The sequence below is a fragment of the Crinia signifera genome, chromosome 1, assembly GCF_055691185.1.
Source record: "Crinia signifera chromosome 1, ASM5569118v1, whole genome shotgun sequence".
NCBI lineage: Eukaryota > Metazoa > Chordata > Amphibia > Anura > Myobatrachidae > Crinia > Crinia signifera.
The window spans coordinates 314,351,711-314,375,122 of NC_139217.1; the positions used below are offsets into that span (position 1 = coordinate 314,351,711).

Sequence of the window (23,412 nt, forward strand, 5' to 3'; positions counted from 1 at the left end):
TGGAGGAATAGGGACTTCCCTGAACTCTATAAACTAAAGGCTGGGGCGGAGTGGGTGCCTTTCGGGGTCTCCGAGCTCGGACACCTTTTCCAGGATGGGATACTGTATTCTTTTGAACAAATGATGTCTAAATATGAAATACCACGCCAACACTTTTATAAATATCTCCAGCTCAGACACGCAATAAGTGCGCAGTGGAGGGGGAATGTACCTGAACTTGTGGAAAGCCCAGTCCATGGAATGATTCGTAAGCTCCCGGAACGGAGCAGGGTCTCAGCTCTGTACTCTCCTCTCCTCACCTTCTCCGGCACGGATCAGCTGAACGCCCTTAGAGCTAGGTGGGTGGTGGACATAGGACCTATTGAGGATGAGGATTGGTCTCATATGTTGAGCTCCCCTAGGGATGCCACAGCGTCTGCCAGGTTCCAACAGATCCAGCTGTATATTCTGCACCGAGTCTACTGGACCCCCCGTCGGCTAATGCAGATGGGTGGCACTGGGTCGGACGCCTGTCCTAAATGTCTGGAGCCTGGCGCAGACTTCTGGCATCTGCTGTGGCGTTGCCCGCGGGTGCATTCCTTTTGGGAAACTGTCCTGGCTAATATTCGGGATACAGGTATGCAGACCCCACTCAATGACCCCCGCATTTGTATTTTTGGCCTAGAATTAGAGGAGCTACTTTCTAGGCACCAGAGGATATATGTAAATAACCTTCTCACCCTGGCCCGTGTCTGCATTGCTAGAGCCTGGATGAGCCCCGCATACCCATCCTCCAATATGTGGATTGCACTTGTGAATACTACTATATCGCATGAGCGATTTATGTACACTAAACGGAACTGCCTGGGGAAATTTGGCAAGGTATGGGGCCAGTGGCAGGCCTCTACACTGTATTTACAAGACCCCAACACGTAATTCGTTAACGGTACCTGTTTGTGTAATAAAAATAGCCTAGAGTCTATGACCAGAACCGGCCCGCATGCCCCCAGGAGCGCACCCCCTAATCTATCTATACCCTGTGATCGCAAATGTCTATGTACCTGCTAATTAATACTAGATCGTAAATGTGTATAAGCGATTATAATACGATATAATATCTCTTGAATGATACAGCACACATATAACGATAATATTTAATTGTCTTTATTGTTAATTATTTATCATAATTTCAATTCTTTCTTCTCTCTTCTTTCTTTCTCACCTATCTCTCTTTTATATGTTAGTAAAGTTAATATATAAACTGTATGTGCAAATTTGAAAACCCAATAAAAACACATGATTCAAAAAAAAAAAAGAGAATACCTTCTGTGTGGTGGTAGCAGATGTATTTATTGTGCTAGTGAGCTCAGAAGCATTGGTATCAATTTAGTGGTTCCTAATCAGTATGCGATTAATGTGAAAGTATTTCCCCTTTAAATAAGGTGTGCCTTGTTAGGCCTTAAATCCTTCATAACTTAATTCAGTCCTGAATTAAGCAGGTGGTTTTTCATACTTTACTACAGAGTTAGATTAGAATAGTGTGCCGAGCATAGCGTAGGGTGTCTATGTCCATGTCGGTTGACCGGCACCCAAAACGTTAAAAACTCATGTTGACCTTTTTCATGTCGACCTATTGCTTATGTTGACCATTCGACTGAAGACATGTTGACCTTTTTAATGTGTTGACCTAACTGACTGTCAACCTCCTTATTGTCGACCCCATGACCCATACCCCATCAGGGAAAGGAAGGTTACTCTTAGTATCTAATTCTTACTTTTAAGAAATCAGATAGGGTCCTAAAAAGCTCCTCTCAGCCTAGTGCATCTGTCCACTGATCATGTCCCCAGTACAATATACTAATATAAGCGCTACTTACAGCCAGTGGTCACAATGCAATTCAAATGCTGAATGCGTTTTAAAGACCGGAACTGGCAGCGCATGTCCGCGGTCAGCAGCACTGGTAGCTATGTTTTCCAGCTGCGGCTGACCGGAGGCATGTTTTGAAATGCTGTATTCTGTTAAGGTCATCTACAGTATATGGCCTTTAGTTTAGAATTGTTCAGCCTTCTCTTGTGCTGGAGTTAAGAATGCACAGGTGTTTTGTTGATTAATACAGGTGGGGATTGGTATTTGTTGGATTGATGGGTGCCCAGCCCTATTTTAGTAGCTAGCAGTTTCAATGTGTATCAGGCTCTTGAGGAAGGTGGGATGCCACCAAAACGGCTGCTGTCGGGCCTGCTGAGGGAAAGCGGTTCTATAGCCCCTGGTTATGATGAGAAGTACTTTGTATTTATGCTGCTTGTGACATTCGGTATGCTACTGATCACTTTCACATAAAAGCTGTTTTTGTCAATACAGTTAAGTGGTGTTCTGGTCTCTGTTTTTTTTTTTTGCCTCTTATGTGGAGTTTAAGGACAGTTTGTATGTATGTACTGTATATACACATACACACACACACACACACACACACACACACACACACACACAAACACCACAGCAAGACAAGTCATTGGTCATGCTGTGATGCTTTAATACACTAATTGAAAGTTTCCTCGGAGTGCCACCATTTGTTTGGATTTTTTGAAACATTGATCTACTACACCTACCGTATTCTGTGTAGATACAGTGAGATTTTGTGTTCAATTTTGATTAGTCAAAATCCAATAGACATCAAACAGTTTTCAGCCTCATTCGTTGCTGATTCGATCTCAATGCGCTCTCCCGTTTAGTGTAAATGGAAAAGTAAAATAGACTGTGCAGGCAAGACTATATAGTACAGATATATGCTATATAATCGAATCAAAGCAAAATCGCACAGTTCAAACACAACTTTCAGTTTTATCTCTTCATCACTACTACAGGTCACCCATTTTTTCACAGAACACTTTCCTATTCCCCCCCAATTAAAATTTTAAAGGATGTAATCAAGTGGGTATGGATATGTACACCAGCAGCAACACTTTCAATTATGGTGTTAGTGTTTCAGGTACTGCAGGCATGCAGAGGGCATTGCTTGAGCTGCTCCAGTATTGTTTAACTCAGTAGTTCTCAAACTTGGTCCTCAGGACCCCAAACAGCTCATGTTTTTCATGTCACCTGGAAGTTGCATTGCACCTTATAAAATTCCACAGGTGACCTGCAAAACATGTACTGTTAGAGATAAAGTACAGCCATTTAGCTTGTAACTGCGATGCTAATGGCTGTGTTTGAAAAACTGACAGTAAAGGGTCATTTTGGTAGTGGACAATTTTAGCTATGCAATTTCCCTTTAACTCCCCAGAGGCTAGAACCACCAATATGGACTATACATACGGTGTGATATTGGCTATGTATAGTTTTGGTTATGGACGATTTTGATTATACTAGAATAGCTCATTTAACTACTGGGTTGGTATTTCAAGGGGGTGGGTGTCACTTTATGTCTGATGATGGATCTCTTCCCTGTAAATCCCATACATTACACTGTACCTCTCTTGCATCAACAGAAATATACTGTACATGGGTGGTCAGTGGCAATTGTTGCACTATGTGCTCACTGCTTGCTGATTTGCAGTTAGTAAACAGAAGGGCGGCCAGGGAGTGCCTCCGATGAAGTATATCAATAGTACAGGTTTTTATTGGTCACGAACCGATATACACTAGATTGTACACTTTCTAGTCAAAGTTGAGTTGCCTGCAAAGTATATTTTTTCTTGCGATACAGATCCAACAGTGGCTTGCATCAGCATCGTAAGCTGTATACACAGGGTGCCATATGTACTATGCGCTCTACAGATATGGATTATATATAGTCCATAACGGTAGTTCATGTCGCACTGTGTGTATGCCCCTTTAGGAGCTGGTTGGTTGGTAGTTTATGACTCTCCAAGGATTAGTAGATTTGGCCAACTATCTTTAATGAAATTGGCCTGACACTTCCCAACACTGCTCGTCAGGCACATCCGTTTCATCACCTCACTAACCTTCCCCTCTTCTACACTGTTCATTGTCAAAGTTCCATTTGTCTTCTTTTGTCTATTAGGACTCACCAGCTATTCTAATATTATTCCCTACACTCTAGGAGAGTTAGCAAACCTTCTAAAGAGGACAAATAGAGATGTTGCTCATAGTTATCAATCAGATTCTAATTATCCTCTGTCTAGTACATCCTATAAAATAGCCTGGGTTTGATTGGTTGCAATGTGCAACACCTTTAATTGTCCTCTTTAGAATGTTCGATACATCTCTCCTATAGTCAGGGATCCTGCTTCCGTGTACAGTATGCTCTGACTTCATCCTTCATTCTAAATGTTCTTCTATAGTTAATTCATTTACCAACAATGATTCCAGTATATACATTTTAATCATTGCTAACTAGCAAGTTATGTCCCTATTAGTTATAGCATCCATTGCCTGCATGACTTTAATAGTGGAGTCAGCACGTTTTTTTTTGCTTAGCTAGCGCTCCATTCACTGAAGGGTAAATAACCACCCAAGTGAATAGGACATAGTGGAATGTGTATATCAGTGGTTCCCTAACAGGTCATGTTTTCTAGGTCACCTTGGGAATTTTAAAATGGAATGGCTGGAAAATATGAACTGTTAGGGGTCCTTGAGGCCCTAGTTTGGGAACCACTGGTGTACATTAATGCATGTTAATTAGGACAGACAAGCTATATACCGAGAGAACAATCTTTAAAAAAATAAATAAAAAAAAAAACCTTATTACTTTTTTATTTAAAAAGTTTTAAAAGAAAAATTCAGGGAAAGAGGTGTTATCAGAGTGATGGCCTTATATACTAGTGGAACTAGGCACATACAGTTTTATTTGCACAGATGTGCATTTCCCGGGATACTATAAATTAAGTTTATTAGATATATTTTATAAAAAATCCTTGCTGAGCTGGAAACGCACTGGGACTGGACTAGGACTGAATGCAGTCTGAACTCTGGCCTGATTGGCTGCTTAGAATACAACCTAATAATCACAAAGTATATTGCATGGAAACTGTTCCCTGCACGACTAATGTCCTTTGCTGGTCTAATGATTTCACCATTTTAGAAATTATTCTTTTGGATTGGAGTAACAAAATAAACAGGGCAACATATCAATAATGCAAGTGCTGTATTTGGTGCTTACTCACTATCAATTATACTCTTCTCAATTGGTAATCAATGCAGCCATCATAGATTACTTAGAACAGAGCCGACAAATGGCATGTAAAACGAAACCACAGAACACATAATATAATAAGGCAATGGACAAATGACCATTATCCCTTCTGTTCTGTTAAAACAAAAGTTGAACATGCAAAAGCTTTGTCTCTTAATAAGTTGCTATAAATATACTATTAACAACTGCTATTATAATACAGGCATAATGTCACAGGAATAATAAAGAAGGCCAGAGTGCTATTAACAAGTCAATGTTTTTCATCCTATTCTTATAAAGTTGGTTTACGTATAATTTTTCTATACTAATGTGTCTGTATCATGATGACATCACTGTTATTTTGACTGTATAGTCATCTGTAATGATCTGAGTAATGATCAACTCCTACAGTATATGGCCTGTCCTGATCTCTGCAAGGCTGAGCCCCAGCCCTGTTCTGAACTTGATAATCTCTGTGGTCATTTGCTACAGTGGGGCAGCACAATTATTGAATTTTGTCTTGTGTGGACCTACACAGGACACCACCAACAGCATTAACTAAGCCTCCCAGCACAGAAAAGTGTGCATTCCATACCTTCCATTTTTCTGAGATCTCCAAAGCAGAATGGGGTGTAACTGTGGCTTGATAAGGGTGCAGCCACCTCTAAACACCACACCATCTTGGCATTTTTTTTAACAGAACCAAACAGTTGTTCCTCAATAACCCCTGCATATCGGGGCCATACTCCTGCTCATGCTACAGTCTTCCAAAACTGGGACTCTCCCTCCAAAATCAGGATGATTGATAGGCACATACTTGACATAACACAATTACATTTTAGTGTATAAATATCTAGAACACCGCCGGAGGTACACTGCAGACTGGTTGGGGGTACTTGAAAATAATATTGGTAATGGTAAAATAAGAATTAGTCTCCTGATGGCGGAAGAAGTCTCCCCTTGCCATAGACAAACCACGTTGCGTCAATTCCGGTTCCACCTGCAGCATCATCAGCATCTCCTCATGCTTTTGTCTGCCAGCTACCCGTGCTATCCTCATACCTATATGCCCCGCCCCGACACAGGTGGAGGAAGCGGCAGCATTAATCCTACAGGCGTTAGTGGGAACCTTGGATGCACAACACAGCCAGCGTCCAATCACAGATGGACCTGATTCCTGACCGTGCATCACAACTCTGCTACTCCTTAATATAAGGACACGCATACTGCTCACTTCCACTCCACTCCACTCGTAAGTGTTGTGGATATTTCAAATTGAGAGGAGAGGTTACTCATAAATGAAAAGCCTAATCAAGGGGTACAGGAGAGAAAAAATCTTGGGAACCACTTATCTAGAAGAAAAAGCGGATTTGAAATTTATTTGCATACATTAAGAACTTAAGCTGTGTACACACAGTGCAATATATTGCTCAGTGTCTCCTTTTCAGCGACCAGAGATGGTCAATGATGAACAGGAGACTCTGCCGGGGGAGCTGCAGAGGGAAACAGCTGATCGAAGGAGCAAGCTCCTGCGACCAGTGACCATTAGGGGGCTGAACACAGAAGCGTGCACCCGGCGATTTATCGCCGCAGCACAAACAAATCACTGGCAATATGGTCGCTCAGTGACCATATTACCAGCGATATTGCACCGTGTCTACACAGCTTTACAAAAAAATCTGTGAAATCCAGCACAGAGCAAAGCCATAGAAATGAGTTTACAGTTAGAGATGCAAGTCATCTATGTAGGTTAATGTATTATGGTGCAAACGAGAAGCCATGGGTGCGACAGTTTGTCAGACAATAGCCGCATATTTAAAGCGGCAATCATTTACAACACAAAACAAGGTTGTCCGGCTTATTGCACCTTACCAAAAATTTAACGCATGGTCTGCAATGGGTCAATATAGTTTTCCAAACTCCGCCTTTACAGTCCAGGATTTAAGGGTATCCATGCCTCAGCACAGGTGACTTATTTTTTGTCAATTTGATTTTACCATTTGAACTCAAATATGGATATAAAGAAAGACCTGTGTCCTTCCTTGTAGTCAGACATACACAGATATACTGTACGCAGATATGTAGAAATGACACACCGTTTCCTAAAGAAGCAATCACTTTCTTAATAGTGACAATTTTAGTAATTTCCTTTCAGCCAAAGCAAACCGTAATGCCAAAATGATTACAATGGAGCCTGTGAGGAGAAAAGCTGGAGCAACATGTGCATTTGTCATCTAAAAAGTATTCCAAGGTCACTATAAAATGACAACAGAGGAAACATTGCTTTGGTTGATACATTAAGAGCTAATATATTACGAAGTCAAATACTTTGACAATAAAACATAAAAATAAGTTATTACAGTACCTTGCAACCTTGCAGCTGGACTCGATCAGATCATTCTCGATATCTAGGAGGCTGGGAGGCAGGCTGAATTCCAGGGGAGAGGTCAATCTCCTTAAGCGAAGTAATCCTACGCAGAATTTGGCACCCATCTCTTCAAGTTCTTTTGTCCCGATCTGCAAACCCTTGAGAAAAAAGAAATGCATTTCACTTCAGATATAAGGGGGGAAAACCAAACAAACAATATAATGTACTTATTAAGTATGTAATCAGATACAATTTACCAACCAAGCTTAAAATTAAACCCTAAAAACGTGTTAATGATGTTAGAGATGTACTGCAAAGTATTGGAACAGACATTTGGAATTTCCGGTGTGAATTAACCCGTTTTCACACCAGGACATGTAAAACCGGTACTTATAGTTACACTTAAAGTGATTCTGGATGAAGAGACATCCTTGTACAGGTTTCAGTGATCTGGCTCTAGAAACCTTTGGAGCATGATCAGAGTAGAGAAATCCCCAGGAATAGTTAAAGAAATGGAAAATGGATGGGTGGTTGCAATGGTGAACCGATTCCGCTTCCTCAGACATACTGTAGCACTCTGATCTGAGGGATGATCATATTTTCATACAACAGCTGCTTCAAAAGATGCAGATGCCTAGCCTGTAGCATCATCTCTGAAATCGACCCTTTATCTTTTCCCAAACAGAATAATATCTCCACAAGCCAGTAGTAGTCACCAACCTGATATCTCTATCACTGTTGATAACTAGATAAGCAATTTTACCTCACACGCTACCAAGGTGTTATCCTGGACTCTGTACTGTCCTTTGTTCCACACATTCCTGTTACAGACATCTACAATACATATACAGCATATGCCTGTATCTTACACCAGACACTGCAAAAATTCTATTTCATTAACTCAGAATATCCAGCACTGACCTTCCTGGTGTTCCCTAAAACAGTCTCTCACCAATACAATCCCTTTTTAATGTAGATGCAAGGCTGATCTCCCTTACTATATGTTCATCACCTGCTGTTCCACCCAGACCAAACCATTCCCAGGCAATCCCTAGTGTGGCAGGGTGTGTAATCCTTTCTGAAAGAGACCACTTCCACTGAACCATTCAGTTGCAATGAAATTATGTACCTGATCTGCAACTATGCAGGTGGTATTCATCAAATTAATGTCCACCAGAACATTGCCCAAACAATCACAATCCTCCACCAGCTTATCTTCTCCTCAGAATGCATCCTGATACAATACCTTTTGATAGCTAAAAGGACTTAGATGTACCCAGCAGACCACATGATGCAACAGAAAACATGATTCATTGGGCCATGTAGCCTTCTTAGGGCTATTTTACACACTCCGGTTTTGACTGGACAGCAAAAAGCCGGACAAACTTTGTCCGACTTTTTGCCTGACAGCGTTTTTTTTTAGCTGGATTTAACAGGGTCTTATGAAAAAAAAGTATAAAATTCAATAGAAAATAAAATATAAAAATGTATAACAATATACCTACATCTATTTCTGCCATGTTTAATTCTGGGGGCGGGCTTCAAAGTGATGACAAGTTGGGGGCGGGGAGAGCACCAGCAAACCAAAAACGTGTGTTTGTGAAAGGCCCCCCATCTCCCTCTGCACACACTGACATGTTAGGACAGGGTGGGCATCGCTGCTACCCAGCGCAGATTTTGTCCGTTCTGCATTTTGCCAAACGGATGAAACCACAGAGTGTCAAAGCTCTTACAGTGGTTCCAGGATAAGATGCTTCCTGGATACTCATTGCAGGCACTTTTTAAGGCCGACAATGGTTAAAAATGGGCATTCTGAATGGTCTGCAGCATTGCAGTGTGTAGTGAAACATTACTCCTGTCACAAAAATGTAAAGTTGCTATGAATTGCGCCCTATTAGCCCTTCTATTGGTTCATACCAGATGGGATAGTCTTTGGGCTGCCCAACACCCTGTGCATACACTCCAACATGACCCATTCCATTAGGTACAAAATGTTCTGCTCTTGGAATTCCCTCTTAATGTATGATTGCCATCACCTGTGTTCAACTAGTTAAATGGTGAGAAGGCTGTTTTAAGACAGGTGATGGCCATCATACATTAAGAGGGAAGTCCAGGAACAGAGCACTTAAGTACATAATGGAATGGGTTAAGTTTCAGAGTATGCCTGTGAGTGGTGCATTGTTTTTACCTAGTCAGACCACTGTCCGTATGCAATCACCAAGGAGGACCTTGTGCACCTCACAACATTTTTGCAATTTCAAAAAATGGAGCTCTACTTCCGGCTGGCAGACTGGGATGATTTGCGTTTCAACCATCTGGAACGCATCAAACAACAGAAATGCCGTAGTTTTAAAAATTGGACATCGGTGGAAGAAATGGATTAGGGCAAAATAAACACACATCCCTCCACAATTCTGATTGGTTTATATAATGCGTTCCACCTACCATGGAAACACAACCCGGAAGACAATGCCAAGGCTTTCTAGTTACATAGGGCCTTTTTCTAGTTTACTCTTTCTGACAAAATGCTTCTTAGATGGACAAAACCATGTGCACTGCAGGTGGAGCAGATGTAACTTGTGCAGAGAGAATTAGATTTTGGTGTGGTTTTACTTCAAAGTGAGATCTATATTGCAGTGTAAAAATAAAGCAGCCAGTATTTACCCTGCACAGAGACAAAATAACTCACCCAAATCTAATTCTCTCTGCACAATTCAAATCGGCTCCCCCCTGCAGTGCACATGGTTTTGTCCATCTAAGAAGGATTTTGTCAGAAAGAGTGAACTAGAATAAGGCCCATAATCACACTTTAAAAACAATTAAGATAAATAAATATAAACTACAGTAAACAAGTTATATTCTAAAAATGGGGACTATTAAGACCAGCATAAGAACCATTTAGTCTCAAAATCGAGATTTAGTCCCCCTGGATGTAGGGTACCAAAATTGAAGATCGTACACATTTCTGCTTGGGCCAAATGTTCTTCTATATCATTCTTTCTCCAGGCATCTATAATCATCTGGAGACCACAAAATAAGGTTAGCTGTGTAGGGTAACAATTGTGTTTTTCTTTGAAATGTGCCGAAACACTGTGTGTAGCTATCCCCTTCCTAATGATTGTCCATGTGCGTAACATCAGGAAGGGGTTAGCTACACTTTACACCTAGATACTGTGAACACATGCTAAAGCTTCCTGGGATTCTTTTATGTATTTAAACGCCTCCTAAAGTATGAAGGTGTATGCTGTTTAAGTATGTACAAATATAACGTTTGTACAACTTCCGGTTTCTTGCAAACCACACCTTCAGGTTTAACCAGTGGGTATAAAAATGCAGTCAGGCTGTATATACACCTTGAAAAAGACATCATATATGTCAATACGCGTTGGTGCTCTATTCAGGTACACACTGCACGATTGGAACCCCTAAGGGCGAGCGTGTCCGGGTTCACATATCACCCTTTATTCCTTTCCATATATTCCAACTAGTTGTGGTACTTGATTTTTATTAATTGATTTTTAATCAAATAAATTGATCTTAAAAATGTAATACCTTTTTTGGGGAATTATTTTGAACCAAAAATATGACCTCCATCAAAAGAAACAGCGATATGAGGATACACAGCTGGGTCGTGTAAGTAAAAGATGTGAGCAATATCTTTGGATTGCTTGAGTGGTGTGTCATCACTGTGGTTCCCTACTAAAGAAAGAACTTTCCACTACCCATAGTAGAAGAAGGGTGGACCCTATTGGGATAAGATTATACCTTTTTTGTGAAACACGATGGTCTTTTCCTTTTGTGCTCTCCACATGTTATAAACTTCTTGGAAAGAAAAAGGAAAAAAGAACTTGAAAAAGGACTGTACCCTGACCACTAAGTAGTCCTGGTGGTAAGAGCGCAACTAAGAGACTATAAATTTTCGTGTATATGTGCAACATAGCTGGAAAGAGGACATGAACTCACAGAAAATGTAAACATAACAAGATGTGATCATTTCCACAGTGGTGAATATCTCAATAGGCATGTAAGGCAGGTGCCTAGGGGTAGCACTTGTTGGGGGTGGCACTTAGATGCTTGTTTTAGTAGTCAATCCGAAATTTTTCTGTAACTCTAATATTAATTGTACCATACACTGAGCGGGATGTATTAATATACATCGCCGCCCGCCACGATGCCAGCGCATATGTACTAACATATGCGGCTGGCATAGCAGTGCGGTAAAGGAGACTGCCCACGATACCCGTACTGTGGTGTGCGGGGAGTCTCCGTCTCCTCCCTGCAGCCTCCTGATGCCTTCACGCCGGGGACACCTAAGCAGGCTGTCCCTGACGCCTCCTTCTCCCCCCTGCAGCCGGAAGGATGTCCGGCTGCGTTACTAGGGGGAGGAAGGGCTTACCTTCCGGGTCCAGGAGGACCTGGACTAAGGTAAGCCAGAGGGAGGGGACAGGGGGGTCGGCGGGTTTGTGGCGGAGGCGTCGTGCTGTGAAAAGAAGCCCATAAACTTCTATAGGGTATTGCCACCCAAAGGTGGTGATACCCTACAATGTGGTATCAATGCGGTCAGGTTTTAATACATATGAAAATGCGGTAAAACAGATGTTTTACCACATTTTCCCCTTAGTACATCCTGCCCACTATCTTGAAGAGTAGAAATAGATAGGAAAAGCAGAGACTACCACTATAAGTTGTCCCACTTAATAAAAAGAAAACAAAATGTCATAGTTCATGCCTTTCTAATGATTATATTAACCCCTTCCCGACATATGACGTACATGTACGTCATATGACGGTTGCGGGGGAATCAAGCCAGCTCACGGAGTGAGCTGGCTTGAAAGAGAGCAGGTAATGGCTGTATATTACAGCCAGGTACCTGCTCTCACGGCCACGAGGGGCGAGTTCGCCGATCGTGGCCGTTTAACCCTTTAAGCACCGCGGGCAAAGCGCCCGCAGTGCTTAAATAGCTGATAGGAGGGGGGGCGCCCCCCTCCGGCGCCGATCGGGGCCCCCCGCGGCGAGATCGGAGGGTGCCGATCGGTTGCCATGGCAGCCAGGGGTCTAATGTAGACCCCTGTGCTGGCCATGTCAGCATTCCTATTACATCCTGCCTGAGGCAGGATGTAATAGGAAGTGCTGAAAATCACTATGTTCAGCCATAGAGCTCTATGGCTGAACCTAGTACAGGCGATCGCGCCCCCTAGTGGTCAAGTACACTAGGGGGCCTTGTAGTAAAAGTAAAAAAAAAAAAAAGTTAAAAAATTAAAAAAAAATAAAAAAATATTAAAAGTTCAAATCACCCCCCTTTCCCCATTTCACAAATAAAAATAAATAAAAAAAATAAACATATTTGGTATCGCCGCGTTCCTAAAAGTCCGATCTATTAAAATATAACATTAGTTATCCCGCACGGTTAAGGGCGTAAACGGAAAAAAATTCCCAACGCCAAAACTACGTTTTTTGGTCGCATCGCCTACCCAAAAAAATGTAAATAAAAGAGATCAGAAAGTCGCACATATCCCATAATGGTATTAATTAAAAAGTACACTTCAGCCCGCAAAAAATGAGCCCTCACCCAGGTCCGTAGGTGAAAAAATAAAAAAGTTATAAGCCGCAGAACATGGCGACGCGACGCAAATTAGAAAAACCGTAAAATTTTCTATTTTTTTTTTAGTGGTAAAACGTAACGAAAACTATATAAGTTTGGTATCACCGGAATCGTAACGACCCATAGAATAAAGATAACCCATCATTTTAAACGAACTATGAACTCCAAAAAAACCGTAACCAGCGCAAAATTGTGGAATTGCGTTTTTTTTTCCTTTTTACCCCACATTGAATTATTTCCTGATTCCCCAGAATATTATACGGTATAGTAAATGGTACCATTAAAAAGCACAACTTGTCCCGCAAAAAAAAGCCCTCATGTGTCTATATAGCCGGAAAATTAAAAAAGTTACGCTTATTTGAACGCGAGGAGGAAAAAAAAAAGAAAAGTTAACAAAAAACGCCCGGTCGGGAAAGGGTTAAGTTCTAAATCATTAAATGAGGGCTTATAACTAAACAACGAAAATAATAACATTTGGCACAGGGGTGGCCATTACTCTTGTGTCTAGAGGAAGCCTGGCACCTAAATCTGACCCTGCTTACACATAGTCTTCAATATGCTACTTGTAAAAAAAACTTCCCCTCTTGCAGGAAATAATGACACACCACTTGTTTTATTATGGGAGATTTAACCAGGTGTGTTAAACCAGCTAATTACACTCTATGAGACATAATTTCATAAGGTTATGACAGTGCATCAATCAAATGACTGCATCAAGAATGATTAAGAAAGCAATGCACCAGTGGTATACTCATCTGTCTCTGTCAAGTCTAAAACCACTTAGTGACCACCAGGATATACAGTCACAATATAATACAATGTGTAACATAAGATTGGGTGTGTCTGCTCAGTTTACATAGAATACACAATGAATTATGTCACCAGAAGACTTCTCACATTTCTGTACAATAATGATACATACAGGTACGATTTAAGAAAAAAAACAGTTGGGATTAAGTGCCTATTGCAAAGTATTATAAAATCTAGAAGACCGATTTATAGAGTTTTATCTACATTTCTTATGGGCCCTACACACGGAGCGATAGTTAGCTCAGAAAATGCTGGAATGTCTACATAGCGATATAAATGCGTGGCCCGTGGGGCTGACTCTAGGGCTGATTAGAAACTGGCACGCAGGTTATTAATCGGTCAGAGCCAATGTTCTCAGCGGAGAACACTGGCTCACAGATCAGTCAGCACACATCGCTGGCACATCGCTGTGTGGTCATGCTGAGTGTTCTGAGTGATCTAGCATCGCTCAACAGGTCATTACATGTGTAAGGCCCATTGCTGGAAATTTAGAAAATTCTCCTTCAATACAAATGCCTTTCATTCAATTTAGCAGGATCACAGCACTTACAACTGTAGAAGGACCTCTGCTGGCCTGTTCCTTTATCATCTCTAAATGTCACAGGATTTCACAGATTGGGCTAGTGAGGGTGGATGGATCTATGTATAAAGATCCAACTGTCATTTCTAGTACTGATACTTAGGACAACTCCCAAACTTCATTGTCAAGGTGATGCATGGATGAGAGTAGCAAAAAATAAAGAGTAAAATATGGTCACAAATACTACATATAAAATAGGCACAAAATAAAGGGCTGTGGGTCATATGGTCGACAGTATAAAGTTCGACATGCAATAGGTTGACCACTAAAGGTCGACACATGAACTAGGTTGACAGGGTAGGAAGGTCGACACAAGCATTAGGTTGAGAATGGGAAAGTCGACAGTCAAAAGGTCGACATGCGGTTTTCTAATTTTCTTGTGCTGATTTTGACGTAAGTTGACATTGACACCGTATCAGTGTACCCTGTCCCCTCGCATAGCTCGATGCCGTCATCATGCTTCGGGCACGGAGCCTTGCTGCACTCGGCACACTATTCTATCTCAGTGAAAAATGTATGTCTACCTTTTGCTTGTGTCAACCTTCCGACAATGTCAACCTATTTCATGTGTCAACCTAAGCCCTGTGTAGCTTAAGTGGTCGACATACTGTCGACCTAGCCACCATATCCCACATTTGCCTATAGATATGGGTGAATGACTGAATTACAGTGGATGCATAACCTGACTGGTCTGCCGCAATTAGTGTGCAGGCAGGTGCATATTCGCCAGCTTCCATAAGAACGCACAATCGATACACACACTGTGACTTGTCGTGGCAGAGTACATGCAATCACCGTCGCAATGAGTACTCATGCAGAAAGCGATTGCATGCAAGACGGAGGGGGATGCATTTAGCCTCCTGTCGGTTGAAAAGCCGTTATTCGCTATACTGACGCCAGAACCCGATAGCAATGAGGATGCCGGGGCTGGAGCGCCAACAGCTGAACAGTAAGGAAGCAGGGAGCATTAGCATAAGGGAAGAAATAGATTTGAGTGGTGCGCTATCAACAGCTGCTGGTACTGGGTTGTCAGGCCCAAAACAATATGGAAACAAAGAAGGGGTGGGTACTTGTTTCCTAGCACGGCCACAATCGCATTGATCTTGTGCCCTTAATAGTGGTATGCGATGGCCCGCGACGCGATGGACCCGATTTCCCATTGAAATGCATTGAAAAGTAAAAAAATTGCGTCGGTCGCGTCGCATGCGGCTAAATAAGCATTAAATGGTCCCGACGCGATGGCCCCGATTTCCCATAGGGAACAATGTTAAATGGCTCAATTTACCCAAATCAACAGGGAACAATGTTAAATGGTCCAGAAACCCCCAAAAACACCCCAGAACAGTGAAATGGCCCCCCAAAATTAGTTAACGCCACCCCACGATTAACGTGAACCCGAAGTGTGGCGAGCGCAGCGAGCCGCGGCGGTACACGTCCTCCGACCTTTTCATACCCCCACTATCCACGTCGGCGTGGAGTTGAGAATAGAATAGTGTGGCGAGCGCAGCGAGCCACCGAGCCCGAAGCGTGGCGAGCGCCGCGAGGGGACGCGGATACCTTCACAGGTAAACGCGTCCCCTCGCAGGCTTCACAGGTGTCCGCGTCGCCACAGACACCTGTGAAGCCCGCGAGGGGACGCGTATAACTGTGAAGGTATCCGCGTGCGCTCGCCACGCTTCGGGCTCGGTGGCTCGCTGCACTCGCCACACTATTCTTTTCTCAACTCCACGCCGACGTGGATAGTGGGGGTATGAAAAGGTCGGAGGACGCGTACCGCCGCCCCTCGCGGGCTCGCTGCGCTCGCCACGCTTCGGGTTCACGTTGATCGTGGGGTGGAGTTAACTAATTTTGGGGGGCCATTTCACTGTTCTGGGGTGTTTTTGGGGGTTTCTGGACCATTTAACATTGTTCCCTGTTCATTTGGGTAAATTGAGGCATTTAACATTGTTCCCTATGGGAAATCGGGGGCATCGCGTCGGGACCATCGCATGCGATTTTTTAGCACGCATGCGATGCGACCGATGAGATTTTTTTACCTGCGATGCCCCCGATTAGAATCGGTGTGGCCGTGCTAGGAAACAAGTACCAAGGGGTGTACCAGCGCTGGCTGTACAAATATGTAGACCAGACGGTTTCTGAAAAATTATTACAATTTATTCTACATAAATATAAAAACAAATATAATAAAAACACATTGATAAGTAACTAGAGAGCACAAGATGTTATGTCCATAGAATATGGAGCTCCACAAATAGTGGCGTTTCCCTGGATGTTTGCTGTCCGGCTTCACACTTGCTCCTGAGGAAGCCGGACAGCAAACATCCGGGGAAACGCGTTGAGCTACCTTGAATGAAAAATATCCACCTGCTACCAAGTGATGCCCTTTCTCCCAATGACGTCCATGACCTCCTGACCTATCGGATTACAATAGATGGGATTTCTGCAAAATTCCTAACAAAGTCCATCTTAAAGGAGAAGATGCCGAATAGGGAGATTTTTCCAAACCCCAAGAGGGAACCTTGTATCGGGACTTATCATCACACCCACTCCTGGTACAACAACCAGTGATACAGCAGATGGTAATAATATTTTATTCTTCTGAAATTCATTCAGCAAAGCCACTATTTGTGGAGCTCCATATTCTATGGACATAACATCTTGTGCTCTCTAGTTACTTATCAATGTGTTTTTATTATATTTGTTTTTATATTTCTGTAGAATAAATTGTAATAATTTTTCAGAAACCGTCTGGTCTACATATTTGTACAGCCAGCGCTGGTACACCCCTTCTCAGCATTAGCATAAGGCAAGAAGGGGGGTGGTGGTGAAGTAGAGGGGACTTGGGGTTAGGCTGCGGGGAAAGAGGCAAAGGTTAGGCACACAGTGGGGAGGTTAGGTTAGGGCAGCGTGGGTTAGGGACTAGTGGGGGCGGTTAAGGTCAGGGAAAGGGAAGCAGACAGACTCTTCTGTCGGGATTCTCTCAATCTGGGTGCCGGGCTCTGTATCCTGACCACGGACATCCCCACCGCCAGTCATCCGTACGTAGCACAAGTCAATTTGCTGAGTGCATCTTGTAAGTATCTGAACTGTGCACGCACTGGAACAAAGCATACAGAACTACATGCAATCTGGTTATCTTCCTTTGTGACTGAGAAGGCGTAAGTTGGTTGGTAATGAGGAGTACTCCTATAAAACAGTGCATAGAAGTGGCAGATTGTAATACGGTATGCCTGTTTTCAGATCTTTTGCATCAAGAAAACAGCTGGTACCAGTACACATGATGGTGATTTGACCACAGACATGTGTGCAACTCTATACGTAACCAGCATAAAAAAAAAACAAAAAAAAAAACATTTAGTTTTATGCATGCAATGCAGGATTAAGGTCTGATTTGCAATCATTTCTGCAAAAGCCCATCTAAGTTGTACCTCAAAGCAGTTGCGGAACATTGGAAGGTTCATGGGAGACAAACTTCTAGGACCTAAATGTGAAATCGAAGTTAAAGATTGTTTACATTTTAAAGTTAAAGTAATTTTCATTATCTCGGTGTAAGTTGGCAAACTAAATACCCACAACTATTCTGTCCTGAATGTCTGGAGGTCTACAATTCGCAATGTAATTACATGCAAGCCTGCAAATAAAAACCAAGATAGGAAGCGCTCTGAGCAGGAAAAAGAAAGTCTACAAATCAAAGTATTAACTTAGCATAAGCAGAACCTTTAACTCCAGGAGAAAGAGAAGCAGATGTCACAGACAGGCAGCACAAGCCCTGCCTCTGTACTGTGAAATGAGCAACATCCTGGCTTCAGGCTTGTGAGAGGTTGTACAGTGATATCAATTTCCCTTTTACATTACAAAGAAACCAAAGCAGAGTACACCATAACTTCCAACATTTAATATTATTTTCCAGGATGCAGGGGAAAATATCTGCATGGAACGCGCCGCACTGACTAGATAGGTAGTGGGCATTCCTACTTCTTAAAATATGGTGCACCTTATATTTTTTGTTTTTAATGCTCTGTGATAGGAACTGCTCTGACATTGTAGAGAGTCTGATGTAAGTTTATTTGCGGAGCAGATCTTTTGCTCTGCACATACTCCAGAACCAGACATGCAAAGCTTAAGGCAATGCAGAGTGGTACTCTAACTAAAACATCACCATTTGTGGCTGAAGGGGCGAGCAGGGCCCTCTCTCCTCCTCTTCTCTGCCACTGTTCTAATTGCATCAATGTCTTTTATTTACTATGTACTTGTCCTAATTTGCATTTGTACTGTACATCACAATCATTCTTGTATTGTTCTTTGCTCATCTATGTATTGTCAGGCGCTGCGGAACCCTTGTGGCACCATATAAATAAACAATAATAATAATAATAACTGGGCTGGTTCAGGCATTCTCATATAGAGCAAGTATAGTAATGGAATTGTGAGGCATGCAGAGAGGGGTGTTCAGGGCAGCCGACAGGGGGGTGCTATGGGAACAGCTGTCCCGGGACCCGGCCTCTGGAGGGGCCCGGGCAGCTGCCCACAGCAACAGCGGTACGGTGACGCCCACCCACCCCCGCAGCTGCACACAGCCTCCCCAGCCGCTGGCCCCCCAGCCAGGCACGCACAATACACAGTGCAACCAGTTGTAATCGTATGGGGGGGGGCAGACTGAAGGTCAGTACTGGGCCCTGCAATTCCTAGCGGCAGGGGGGGGGGGGGGGGGGGGGGGGGCATTGGTGGTTGGGCGACTGAAGGTCCTAGTGGTGGCCCTGGGGGTGTTTGTAGAATTATACCAGTTTTCAGCCATAACTTTTGATCATTTGGCAGTGGTTCTTGGCTCAAGCGTAAAAGTGCCATCAACAGATTCTGATTTCTCAAATTTTTTTAACATGCACAGGATTATATATTTTGCTGGTCCAGTAATTATCCCTCCTGCTTCCACAAACAGATCTCCTCAATATGTGACCAGTTGGGAAAACTAGAGGGCGAGATCGAGAACTGCTGATTTAGAGATAAAGCTGGTGCAAGTGCACACTGATAATGATGTGGACTGTGAAAACAAGAGTACAGATAGAGGAGGTCCACTCACAGAAGGCATGCCGGACAACCCCGTTCTATGTACTTAACGTGGGAGAAATTATGATAGATTAGTTTCCAACTTTGCATTAGCACCAGAGATACTACAGCCAACATCCATGCTACATTGCCTAAAATATGGGGACCAGCCAAAACTTCTAGCAAGCATGTGTGCTAAGTGACTGGGCATATGTAGTTCCGGTCATAGTAATTAGTTTAAGGCATCAACCTCCGCAGTAGTAATATACCAATGTCCAGCAGTAACAGTACTCCATAATATGCCACTAGTAGTACTACTATAGTAATAAGAATGTTCAACAATATCAGTAACAGTAGTAGTAAAAGGACAACAGCAACGGCAGCACTGGTAGTGGTCGTGTAAGCAGCAGCCAGTACGCGCGCGCACACACACACACACACACACACACACACACACATATATACCAGCTAACACCTATTTCTCCTTTTTGTCAGTTGACTGCAATAATAGTGCTAAGTCTTTAAAGTCGGCGCTAATACCAAAGTAAATGCCTGTGTGTTAAAAGATCAATCCAAATGAAGTGGGAGCTAATCGTTGTTGTGGAAGTAAAAGCACCGTGTACATCAGAACCGGCCACTTTCCACGGCATCTCCTAAATCACCCTGGCCCTCCATTCTTCAGAGGGAGAAAAAAAATAGATGAAAAATACATTTCTGGCTAATATAATTATTTTCTTTTATTGTTGCTTCAACACTATGCTTAACATATGAATTGGCGACAGGAGGCTCCATCAGGGGTTAAGATAAACAATGGTGCACAACAAACACTTTCATGAAGGTTTCCTGAACTTGGGTTTACATTTTCATTATTTATACTCCAAATGATCCAATATTAATTTACTCTGCCTTGAAAACACAGATCCAAAGAATGACATTGTATATAGAAAGCAATCAGATTCCAAGTTCTGATAATAGGGACATTTCCAATATATAGTAGTGGCACGCAGGCCAAACCTTGAAATCCTTGGACTGCCCCTGGGAATCGGCAACTACTGTATGCTAGAGAACCAGCGATGTCTGCTCCCTTTCTTTTGTAGATCCTGCTTAATTTATACAGCCCCCACACACAATGTTACCATGTCAACTAGCAAAGTGTATGCCAAATGTTACGGCGATATGAAAATCAGAAGCAAAATACACAAAACACTAAAAAGTTTGTTTATAATTGTCAACAAAATGACATCTTCACGTGTCAAACTGATGCTAAATCACCTTTGCCTATTTAAACGTGTCTTAACTGATAATATAAAGAAAGGTGGGATATCAAGGACTCAGAGATTGGCAGACGTGCAGGAAGCCAACCGACCTCGGCCCCTTTTTTCTTTTAAAAAAGGGCAATCATTACATGGTATGCTTTGCCATGTAAATGATCAACTCTGAAGACCTCGCACCTGGCGATTATTATCGGTGTTCAGTAGCCAAAGGACACTACACCCATGTAACTCCCATGTTGCGGTTATTGTTGTGTTTGCAGTGGTCAGAGTGAATGCTTTGTCATACCTTGTACTTCCCCATATCACAGCCGCACAGAGTGCTCTCCATTGTGTAACTCCTCTGGACTCCCAGTTCTCTCCACACCACCACTCGAGCAGTTGATTCCTTGGATTTTTCCACCACAAAGCTACAGCTGCTCAAAGAAAATGCTGGGGCGAGCTGGCTCAGAACTTTAGGCAGAGTCTGGGTAAGGAAAGAAAAGAGGGAGGAAAAAGGGAATCAAATATCAGCGGTAGACAACATGTGACCCTCCATCCATTGTGTTACTAAAAAAATCAAGCATGCCCCACCTCAGTTTTGCTAGGCATTGAAAACCAATGGCAGGGTATGTGTAGTTCCACAAGAGCTTGGGTGACATAGAATTACCACCCCCTTATCTACATTTTCTGATTAAAACAATGATTTGTGGCAAGTGCCAGGTCAAATGGAAAATGCACAAAGATGTTGCAAAGCTTCCATTGAAAGTTTTAAATAGTTTAGGTACTTACTGTAGATGGGGTACGGGTCTCCATAAGGTCAACAAAACTTTAGGTTGACCACTATAGGTCGACCATCACTATGCATTAGGTCGACATGAAAAAGGTCGACATGAGTTTTTCAGATTTTTTTGTGTCCATGTCGATTTAATTCAACATGGACACCATACAAGTGTACCACTTTGCTCCCCATGCTTCGGGCACGGTGCAACACAATGCTCTACACACTATTATATTCTCACTCTAAGCCCACCTGGTTATTCCAGTATGAAAAAAATCACTCTTTAAAAAAAAAAAAAACACATGAAAAAATCATGTCGACCTTGTCCAGGTCTACCTAATGCTTGTGTCGACCTAATGACCATGTCAATATATTTCACGTGTCGACCTAATGACTACCTAATGAGGGGAGACCTAGTGACCACAGCTTAAATGAATGAAGAAAAAAAAAGCATGTCAATTTGTAAAATGCCCACAAGATGGCAATGGCTTCAAATTACTATAAGATTTTTTGGCAGGATCTAACAGTTGAGCTATGGTATAGCAGATTTACTCTGTCTAGATCAACCATGTTATGGGTGACCTACCTTAGTCAAACTCAGCTAGTTAGACGCCTAAAGATAGTCGACCGTGTCTAGATCTATAGTAACAAAAAAGTTAGACTCAAGCGTTAGATTGACGGGAGCGTGGTCAACATGAGGTTTCACATAGGTCTACGTGTGTCTAACTTCTGTTACTGTTCATATAGATGCGGTCGACTATCTTTAGGAGTCTATCTAGACACATTCGGCTAAGCGTGGTCGACCTAGACATCGTAGATCCATTGACCAGATACGGCCAGTTGTACATCAAATGTGCATGTAGGGAAATATACAACCAAATATCAATTTAGTTCCATCAAAATTTTCTTTGTGTACAGTTAAGATTATGGGGGAGATTCTCTAAGCTAGAAATGCGGTAAAAACCCCGTTATCGGGTTTTTACCGCATTTTGGGATGCTGTAAGCATCCCCCGCCGGGTTACCGCGGTGGGGGGCATCGCCAGAAAAATCTGGCGGTGACCCATAGAAGCCAATGGGCTTCTACCGCATCCCACACCGCCGCCCCGCAACGTCCCCCCGCCGCCCCGCACGGACCCCCGCCGCCCCGCATCGCCCCCTCACCTGTGTACGGGCAGCACAGAGCTGTGCTGCCCCGACCTGTGACCTCCTCCCTGCACTAATCCTCTTCCGGGTGCAGGGAGGAGGAGAGCCCGGTGCAGCAGCAGCGCCGGGTGTGGGTCTGTGGGAGGGAGGGGGAAGCCGCCGGGACCTGCTGGGACCCGGCGACTCTCACCGCAAAGGACAGCTCTTAACGCAAGAGCTGTCCTTTGCTATAATTATCGCATATGTTAGAACATATGCGATAATTATAATTGCGATGGGCAGTCTCCAGTAATAGATAGTATGGATACTACTCAAATTGCAATATGAGGACCATAACACAAGCCAACACTATGCTGCTGGCTCTACATGGCACCAAAGAACCAGTCTACCGTTTCAACAGAATTTTTGTGCCTTTATTTGCCAAAAAAATGTGTCTTTGTCTCAATGCAATGCGAATAAGACGCACTAGGACATGAATCTAAACATATCGAAAATCTCCTGTAAATCTATCCTTTGAATCTGTAATGCTGGGCTGTAACAGGGTGGTTGCTAAGGGGGCATGCACTCTGGGCGCAAGATTTGAGGTGGCGCAGGAGGGTTACAGAGGAGCAGGGACAAGTGGAGGGCCAAACTATTTTGAAAGCATCCAGGAGGGTAGGCCAGTATTACACATCTTATAGCTGAGGGAACCTCACTACAAACGCTAATGATATGCCTTTACTGA

At 42.9% G+C, this 23,412-nt stretch overlaps 1 protein-coding gene across 3 annotated transcripts in view; it reads right to left on the minus strand.

Moving 5' to 3' along the window:
* Positions 1 to 23,412, minus strand: part of AGTPBP1 (ATP/GTP binding carboxypeptidase 1) — a 168,182-nt gene that overhangs the window by 17,670 nt on the left and 127,100 nt on the right. For all 3 annotated transcript variants that reach the window (XM_083186409.1, XM_083186406.1, XM_083186414.1), the window contains exons 24-25: positions 21,075 to 21,251; positions 7,477 to 7,637 (exon numbers count right to left, since the gene is read on the minus strand). In XM_083186409.1, the coding sequence (XP_083042535.1) occupies positions 7,477 to 7,637; positions 21,075 to 21,251 (338 nt within the window). The remainder of the gene's footprint in view (positions 1 to 7,476; positions 7,638 to 21,074; positions 21,252 to 23,412) is intronic.